This window comes from Aptenodytes patagonicus, chromosome 2 (genome assembly GCF_965638725.1).
Source record: "Aptenodytes patagonicus chromosome 2, bAptPat1.pri.cur, whole genome shotgun sequence".
Classification (NCBI taxonomy): domain Eukaryota; kingdom Metazoa; phylum Chordata; class Aves; order Sphenisciformes; family Spheniscidae; genus Aptenodytes; species Aptenodytes patagonicus.
Window position 1 is genome coordinate 153,497,014 of NC_134950.1, and position 9,272 is coordinate 153,506,285.

The 9,272-nt window shown below is 42.4% G+C and overlaps 1 protein-coding gene across 2 annotated transcripts in view; it reads left to right on the forward strand.

Annotated features, from left to right (window-relative positions):
* Positions 1-5,363, forward strand: part of APBB1IP (amyloid beta precursor protein binding family B member 1 interacting protein) — a 66,881-nt gene extending 61,518 nt beyond the window's left edge. Inside the window, exons 13-14 of one of the 2 annotated variants that reach the window (XM_076331727.1) lie at positions 1,417-1,514; positions 3,907-5,363. In XM_076331727.1, the coding sequence (XP_076187842.1) occupies positions 1,417-1,514; positions 3,907-4,434 (626 nt within the window). In that variant the 3' untranslated portion in view covers positions 4,435-5,363. The remainder of the gene's footprint in view (positions 1-1,416; positions 1,515-3,906) is intronic. The other variant, XM_076331728.1, reaches the window with a different exon arrangement.
* The last annotated feature ends 3,909 nt before the right edge of the window (positions 5,364-9,272 follow it).

A 9,272-nucleotide genomic window follows, 5' to 3' on the forward strand; every position in this document is an offset into this window, starting at 1 on the left:
AAATATGCTGAACGACATGCAGGCACAAGCATAAAACTCAAGGACTTCAGACCATCTTCTGTCATCCCTTGAAGCCTAAATAGCCCTAGTAAATTCAGTACACTGCAGAGTTTGTCTTACTTCTCTGTTAGTGGTGTGATTTGCAGGCATGGCAATAAAAATAATTTATTCTATTTGTTATCATCTTCATGGAATCTCTTTGCTAATCAGAAAAGTACATGTTAAGATTAAAACCATTGTTGTCCTTAGACTTATATGGTAGACCGCTAAGGGTTCACTAGAAGTACATGAGTGTAACTTTACTGGATCTCAGAACTGTAAATTATAATAGAGTTAAGGCAGTCATTAAGGTTTACGAATGTATGTATGTAGGCACCAAACACTACCTGCTACTTTGACATGTACAACTTCCAAAAATCCTAGACTAAACTGGAGAGTTTATTTAATCCTCATCAGACTATACAGGGGCTGGGGATTTTTTCCTAATTAAACCCACAAATTTGTCCTTTGGTCTGACATTCATTTACTCCATTTGACAGTACTGGGTTATTTATGTATATCCCTTACAAACACAGTAATGGTGGGCAAACGTTTTGCAGAGCTTTAACTTAGCCGGCTAGCAGATCTTCACTAATCTGAGAATACAGTGAGGTTCACAAATCTTCTGTGATTCCAGATGGGGGAGAAGTTTCAGAGCTGTTAGCTCATTTACTAAAGAAAATGGATCAGCCCCTCTGTAGGATTTCAAACCTTCAGTTCTTATGACTGTTACTGATTTGAGACTATGGCACTTTTAGTCTTTAGGCTAAAGGGAAAAAACATGCAATAAAAACTGAGAATGCAGTAATACTACAGCACACTACAAACTTCAAAACGCTGTTATGAAAGACAGGTATTTAAACAACGGAAGGCTGGAGGGTGGGCTTAACTATGCCAGTTTGATTTCTGCTTAGCTCCCCTTCCAAAGCCAGCTCCCCATCTCTATTCCCATGTCAACCTTAACAGTCCCCTTCTGTAATCACCATTTACAATAGTCAGAAGAAAAAGCTCTTCGTTTGTCACCACCTTTACACACTGATGATTTCTGTCATATGTCTTCATAATTCTGCCGCTTGCACTTCCTGTAAGATTGTCAGCTACAACCATGGAGGCAGGTATTAGTTTTAACATAAGGTATTATGTTTGTTTTCCTTATGTAATGAACTGAATATGAAAAGTCACAAAATAAGCCTGAAGTAGAAAACAGACATCCTCATGGATTTTACTAAATTATGTGTAAAACCTGTAACGAGTGGTTCCTTGGGGGAAGTTGTAAAGACGTTTTTATAGCCTTATTCTTAGTTTGCTATTCCCTGATCTGGTTAATATCACAAAAATGTAACACTCTTTTCCCTCTGTCTCCTCTCTTTGTCACAGGTGCCGTTCAGGCAAATGGACAGATTCCCCAAATTGATTGTCGTTCCGGTGCAGAATTTCCAGAGACTCAGAAGAAAGTGGATACATCAGAGGTACAGGTCAGCAGTTACTATCAGTGCACTTGTTAAATGTTACCTGTGAACCAGTTCTCCAAGTTTGTTTTTCTTCACCCACTGTCTTCCCCTCTCAAAGTGCCAGTGTACTGCTGTGACAAGGATTTGGGTCCTGGGCAAAGTGCCTGGTTCCTTGTTGCCACTCCTTATGCTTTACACACTGCAAACAGTGTGCCCGTTGCACAGAAGCAAGGAGCCACCAATGGGAGGTGAAGGCACAGCCATCCGCCACTTTCGTTCTTCAGAACAAATAGGTGTGAGTTCACATAGCAGAAATAGGAGCGTGCCTACTGGGACAGTCTCAAAGAGTCTGTGCTGCCAGAACCTCGGTGCCGTTTTCTGTCTCTGCCAGAAAACAGGTCTTGCCTTAGTAACACAAAGGATACAGTAGTGTTTTCGGCAGGGAACACTGTGCACAGCTGAAGATGAGTGTGTAAGAAAGGAGAAAGTGTGAAGAAGTAAGGGAAAACATTACATGTTTTCATTAGGCTCTAAATGCATTCCTTGCTTAAGCTTCAAATTTTGTCTACTTGCTCCATCTCTGGCTGTAAAACTATCAGTAGGGTACAGTATGAGGACTTCAAAAACATCCTACAGAAAAAAAACCCCTGCATTTGTTTGCAGTTCATTATTCAATCCCTCCATCATGCATAAAGTGCACAGGACAAGTGACATGACATTCCTAGGATTTTTCTGTCACCTGCATTACATGTCCTACGCTTCTTGTTTCTGTCTTTGAGTTCCTCCTTTAAAAAGATCTGTTTCTCTGTTCTGAACCTCACTTCCTCTGAACAGATCACGTTCTCAGAACTCAGCCAGTGGTTCCCTCCTCCTATGTCTCGTTTGCTTCCATCTTTGTAGGCAAGAAGAGTGAGGAAGAGAAGGCAAGCATGTTATACTTAGCTAATGCCAGAATTAGTACTGCTGACTGCAGGTTGCAGAGCACTTTTCTCTAGCAGAAGCAAACGTGTTGCCTTCTTCATCTCACAGCTTCTACAAGCCTGGGACCAAAGGATCAAGCTGAAGTCTTTCAGGGTGCGCTGTGCTACAGTTAGAGCACTAAGCTAGCTAAATCTAAACTGATAAATTAGCATAACTAGAAATGAATGTGTAACAAAACTTTGTTTTCAGGACAGCAGACTTCTCCACAGGTTTACAAGAATAGGTAGCATGTTTGTGTAGTAATTGTCAACAGCTACCAGTTGCTACCCAAAAAAAAAAAAAAGGGGGCAAATTATATTCCGATATCACCAGTGGGCTTTATTTATCTTCAGAGTGTCAACTAGCAAATACAATTTAAAAGAAAAGCCACCTAAAATTTTGTCAAAATAAACATCTACATAACGAACTGCTATCCTACATTTTATTTTTCTTAACTTGTATGATGGATGCTTTGATTCATTTTTCCTTCAAAAAAGTTGTCAGAGGGTTTGAACGTCTCGAGACCTTGCAAACATGGCTAGAACTTAGTGGCTTTTTGTTGCACTGTTGATTTGAACATGGAGGAGGCGTGTGCCTGTGCCTTGCCCAGCAAGCAGAAGACACCCTTCCCCAGGCTTATCAGTGGCCCGTGGCAGGTCACCGGTGGAGTATCTTTCCTTTGCTGTGCACCGCACTGAATCATGACAGACGGCTTTCCCAAGTGCCTCTCTTCACAATGCTTTGCAGTGCTCTCCCTCCCGTACAGAGGGGGCCCAGTGCACTACCCTGCGGGTGAATGCATGTCACACCATGCTGCAGAGTGCTGGGGACAGCGAATCCAGACATAGACACTTTAAATTCCCAAATCTCTCCACCTTCTTCCCAGTTCACTGCTGTTGTGTCTAATGAGTTTGGCAGAGATAGCTGACTTCATTATTTTAGCTTTATCCAGAGATCCAGCAGTCACAGCTAGAACGGGAGATGGAGATACAATGGGGACGAGAGCCATAACTACATCTGCTTTTTATGTTCTCAAATCTTGCTCAGTATTTTTGGATGTAAAAACACAGCACAGATTTTTTTTTTTTTTTTTTTAAGTCTTCATGTTCTCAGGGAATGAACAGCAGCGTGGAACATCAAGAAAGTACCTTTATATATCTTACTAACTGCAATTCTTTGAAATTTTAAAAGCACTCATTTTCTGAGGCCAGCACTCGAAGAAGCACTATGAATACTGTCAACAGGGAGGTTTCTGCTGTCAAAGCTCTGTGGGCAGCTCCAGAAAGAAAACAAAATACTATTTGCACTCTTCAGGCAAAATGTACTCTACTTCATTTCACTGTCTACTGTACTCTTCTCACATATTTTCACATCTTTTCACTGTTCTTAAGCAGTGGCATTAGTTTACATGTGCACTGACTGTGTCTTGTCCTTTTATTCCTTCTGCTTATTAAAGGCTAAGTCAAATAACGTCAGTGCACCTGGCCTGGCACAGTCAGTGTTGAGGCCACAGAAATACCAGAGTAAGAGGAACTCACTGCAGCCTCCTCCTCCACCTGAAAGGCGGTCATCTGCTATTGCTGTTTCACCAATTCTACCCTCCAAAGCCAAACGAGGCAGCAGCATTTTCCTAACAGATCCAGACAGCTTTCCAGCACCGCCACCTACATTGAAGATTGATTTTCCACCACCACCGTCTGATTTCTGTGAATCTCCTCCTGATTTTGTGCCTCCACCACCACCAGCCTCCAGCAGCGGTAATGGAGACCTGCCATTACCCCCTCCACCTCCACCTTCCTCCAGTAAGCCATCACCTCCGACAAAGAAACCTGTGCCACTTCCTTCAAAAAGGCTAGAAAACACAGGACAAGCTGGAGAGCTGCAGCCAGCTGGGCCACCTCCGATTGGGGGTGGAGGCAGGCAAGCAGATTTCATGTCTGACCTAATGAAAGCTCTTGAGAAGAAAAGGGGCAGCAGCTCCTGAACTCTGGGAACAGGTGGACTTCAAGCTATAGCTGTTTTTGTGAGGCATCATGGAAGGTCATGCTGGATCAGGCCCCACCAGGAGGAATTCTCCTTCAGAGTTCCTCCTGGGGGTCCCAAGAAGTAAAGCGGGGTGCCCTCTGTCCCACATGTTGTCTCTACAACCTGCTCCTTCCCCCCCCCCACCCCCCATTAACTACCCTTCCAGCACCAGGCTGAGGTAAGAAATGAGCTGTAGAGTCTTGCATCGCTCCATCAGGACAGCCAGGGATGGTGGAGCAGCGCTCGCAGAGCCAGCCAGCGAGTGAAATGCATCTTCTGTGGCTGCCTCTCTAGTAGAATTGGAGCTGAAGGAAAAAATACAATGTTCTCGTGAATTTTGAGAAGTGGGAAGATCCCTTTTCACCAAATTCCCCTTAAAGGTTCTTTATCAGAAACCCCCAAATTGTGGTTTTTTTTTTTAATAAAAGGACCCCATTTTTTTCCAAAAGTAGCCTGTCTTAAAAAGTAAAACCTCAGCTAGGTTATTCTGAGATGCAAGGCAGGACCAGGGCCATTTCCAGACAGTGTCACCCCAAATGTTACACACTCCTGTTTCCATATGCAACTCCAGTCATACCTGTCAGCACTCAGAGTTGCTGCCTTTAAATCTCATTTCTTTGGTTAATCTTAGACAAAGAAAAAATTTTATTTCAAAATGTTGTATGCTTCCCTTGGTAAGCAGGGATTTTTTTTTCTGTTGGTTAACATTTGTCTTCAAACTGTACCTAGAAACAGTCTGTCTTCTGAAAGACTTCGTAATTATCTTGTACCTGATATGAATGTCTCCTCCTACATTTTTTTTCATTTGTTCTCCCATTTTAATTCTCCGTTGTTCATTTAGGCAGCATTCATTATTTGTTCTCAAATAAAAATAGCTTCTATTTTATATCTGCACAAGGTGTCACAGTTAATGAACAGGCATTTTACTGGCAATTGGTACCACTGCAAGTATTTTAAAGTTTTTGCCTCTACCTTCTAAATTCTTTATTTTTATTTCTTCCAGTCTTTGTCTCTTCTCATGCACGCAATCTTCTGAGATTCCATAAATAATATATTTCTGTATTTTATGCAGGAATGGACAGCAGTGCTGGCTGGCCCCTCTCTCATTTGTTCAGATGGTTCCTACTATATTTGCACATTTCAGTGGCTGCATGAGCGTATTCCTCCACAAGACAGCAAAGAGCAGGACTTTGCTATGAAAAAGCACAAGCCACGAGCACTCAGTATCGGGGGCCAGACCCCTGACAAGTTGGAGCAATGCAAAGCAAAACGTGCCTGTGTTAGCACTAGGAGGAGCGGGCAGTACCCGGTCGAAGCAGTGGGAGTGAAGGGACAGGCTCTTGGAAGGAGCCAGCGCGGAGAGTGATGGACACAACAGGAACTTGGGGATGCACAGAAGGTGTTTCAGAAAAGGGATGTTTAGCCAGGGAAGTGCCAGATGAGTCACTAAAAAAACTTTATGTGACATCCCGCAACTTAATCTGTTTTCAGTTGAGACAAGCTGAAGCTAAGGGATGTTTTTCCTGCAGTAATCCCCAGTTACTCACGTATAGCCATGGGACAGCCGCTCCCTGTTTCCTCCTTCCTTTCTTTGCTATGTCGGCAGTGTAAGCATTGGAAGAGCAAGTAAAGCTCACATCAGGGGATGGGGGGATGTCTTACGACTGCTGTTAACCATTTCTTTGCTCTGCAGCCTATGGTTGAGGAGCTAGAGTTGCTAGCAAGATGCTAGAGCTAGTACACCTGTGTCTCTACTGCTAAATAAAAGAGGACGAGGATGCAAGCTTGAGCGCTGGCCTAGTGCTCACCCATACTGCCAAAGTGAGCCTAAGCACAGTCCCAGGCGCAACTCAAGGAACTGCCCAGGCCAGGCACCATTCCCAGAAGACAACACAGATGAGTTTAAAAGCAGGTTTCACTCCCTGTGCAGACATCCCCTGTGGTGCGGATATAGCCAGTTAGGGTACTAGTTCATGGGCCGAGGAACTAGTTCCTGGCCCTCTTACTTACCAGTATAGACAGAGCCCATGCAACTCTTACTGGTCTTCTAGCTCCCTTGCTTTCACTGAACTGAGCAAAAAGCTCTCACCAAGAGAAGCACGTTCACCAATAACACAAACGTTACCTAGAAGTTTTGAATCGTATCTCATTATCTCCAAACGGCCAAACTGAGAAATGCTGTCGAGACCAGTGCGAGGCTCATAAGCTTAGTACAAGCTTTAGTTCCAAGTGCAGGAGGAAAAATACTAACTAGCTAAAAGTAGGAGGGTTAAAACTAGGGGTTAAAAAAAAAAAAGGATTAATGTTTCCCAGTTGCTTTCCATATGTAACTGAGGTAAGCATTATGCAGAATCATTGAATGCTAAAGAGCTGGGTGTCATTTTCTGATGAGGTATTGGGAGTGCACATCTTTGACACACTTAGGTGACAACAGCTGTCTGCTATCCAACTACTTTTAAATCAAATGAATTTTCTTTTATGAAATGTACACCCAGCATCAAAATAAAGCAGAACACGTCCTTAGAAAAATGTTGCACAACAAGCTAGTTTCTCTGAATTCACAAAGTGCTAAGACTTCCACACGGCTTTCCTAGCATTCACTCTTCTCACCAGAACGCTCAGCCTCCTGCCCTATTTCCTCCCTTCTCTTCTGTTACAGCACAATAAACTCAATTTTATACATTTTACATCTGCAGTCAATCATCACTCATGCACTTAATCTTACACAAAAGAAAAGTTGAGCTTTCTTCGAAACACAAAGAATCAAAGCCTACAGAAAACTCCAGAAATCAATTCAAATGCTGTGATGATTAGACTTCTATCAACTATTTTGTGTATGTACATGGTTGCATTGAATTTCTGAAATGTAAGTATTCAAACTCTCCATTCAAAGAACGGAGCTACCATCTTAATGATACACAATTATCTGTCTTTATTTGGTACAAAAAAGATGCTGCAAAATACAAAAAGATCTTCCTTCCAAGACTGTAAATCAAAGCATTTGTAAAAAATAGAAATTAATCTTTCCACCTCTCTCTAACCTATTGCCATATGAAATTGTCTTAGTCCTGTAGATCATGGTAGTATGTACATTACTAGAGATTACAGTATTTTAGTCTGAAAAGATGTGAAATTGCAGTATGTTATTTTTAACCTTTCTCCATGCCTCAAATGGAAGCAGTCTCGGCAGCTGTCATCTTCTTTGGGCTCTTACATCACTGGTACGGAAGAAGGACTCACTTCAAGCGATCACTTTTCCATCAGTCCTTAGGATTAGAAAGGTTAGAGTCATGTGGAAAAGTCCACGTATGGGGGACCACCACTGCAGACCCTCATAACTGTCCTCTGCTACAGAAAGAGGTACAAATAAACACCTGTTTGATTACCAGCCACAGTATTTTTACTCCCCATCTGCTCTTGCATCACTGCTATGTTTATGTACCGTGAAGGAAAAGGCAGCTCCGGAACCGCAGGTGGAAGCCAAGAATTTTAGGGAATATATCATGAAACATGGTATTAATGCTTACGTTGTCATAATAAACCATAATGATTAAAATCTAGAAGTGGAAAGGGAGGTGGTACAAGACGCTGAGCATGATGTGGGCTCATTTCTCTGCTTTTACAAAACATAGTTAAAAGGTAGTGTTGAGATAACTGTATTCTTCGTGTGTTTTTCACACACTCTTTGTCAGGCACTTTGAGAGTGGAAAAGTAGAAACTTAAATACATCGTGGCAAAACTGTAGGACAGGACTGTTATTTATGGGTTATCATTGACAGTCTCACAGTAACTGGGAAACATGCATCCCTGTTTGAGGGAGACACGCAGAACAGAAGAGATTCAGTATTGTTAAGACTTACGAATTCTTACGGTCTTGCAGAATACTCTAAGGCAGGTTGATTGCCACTAACAGTCAGTACTGACTATTATGAAACGAGAATACTCAAGATGATTACTTGAAACAGGTAATTGCATAAAAACAGGTTATGTAAACTGCATGGTAAAACTGGGCAGGGGGCAGGAAAGGAGATTTGCTTTCACCATAAGTCAAGGAAAGAGGACATGGCTGAGTCTGTGAATGAACTGGAGAAGTAGGGGACCTAAGGCTCTCCGCAGCCAGAAAAATAAGCGAAACCAATTTTCAGGGCTCGCTTAGCCTTTCAGATGTTTTTCAAGAACCTGAGAAAAGCCTGACAAGAACACAGTGGCCAGTATGTACATATCACTGCTTATAAAATAGCTCCCATTTGGGATGTTCCATTTTTATATCGTGATGCTGGAGGCTTTCTTTACCTGCAACTACAGGTGAAGCAGAGGTCCACTCACTACTGTTACTAATAGGATTTAACATTTGTAAAACACTTGGAAGAAGAAAGCAGCATAAAAATGCTTTGCATTTATGCAATTATCCCATGAGGTAAAGAAGTACAGGCAGCCGTGTTTGGGCCCCACACGATAGAAACTTATCAGATGTTTGGTTCAACATAAATTAGCGTTCTTCGCTTTCACCTATGTCGTGGTTTAATCTCAGTCGGCAACTAAGCACCACGCAGCTGCTCGCTCACTCCCCCCTGCCCCGGTGGGATGGGGGAGAGAATTGGAAGAGCACAAGTGAGAAAAACTCGTGGGTTGAGATAAAAACAGTTTAATAATTGAAATAAAATGATTATAATAATAATAATATAATAATAATAATAATAATAATACACAAAGCAAGTGATGCACAGTACAATTGCTCACCACCCGCCGACCAATGCCCAGCCAGCCCCCAAGCAGCGGCCCCCCCGGCCAGCTTTC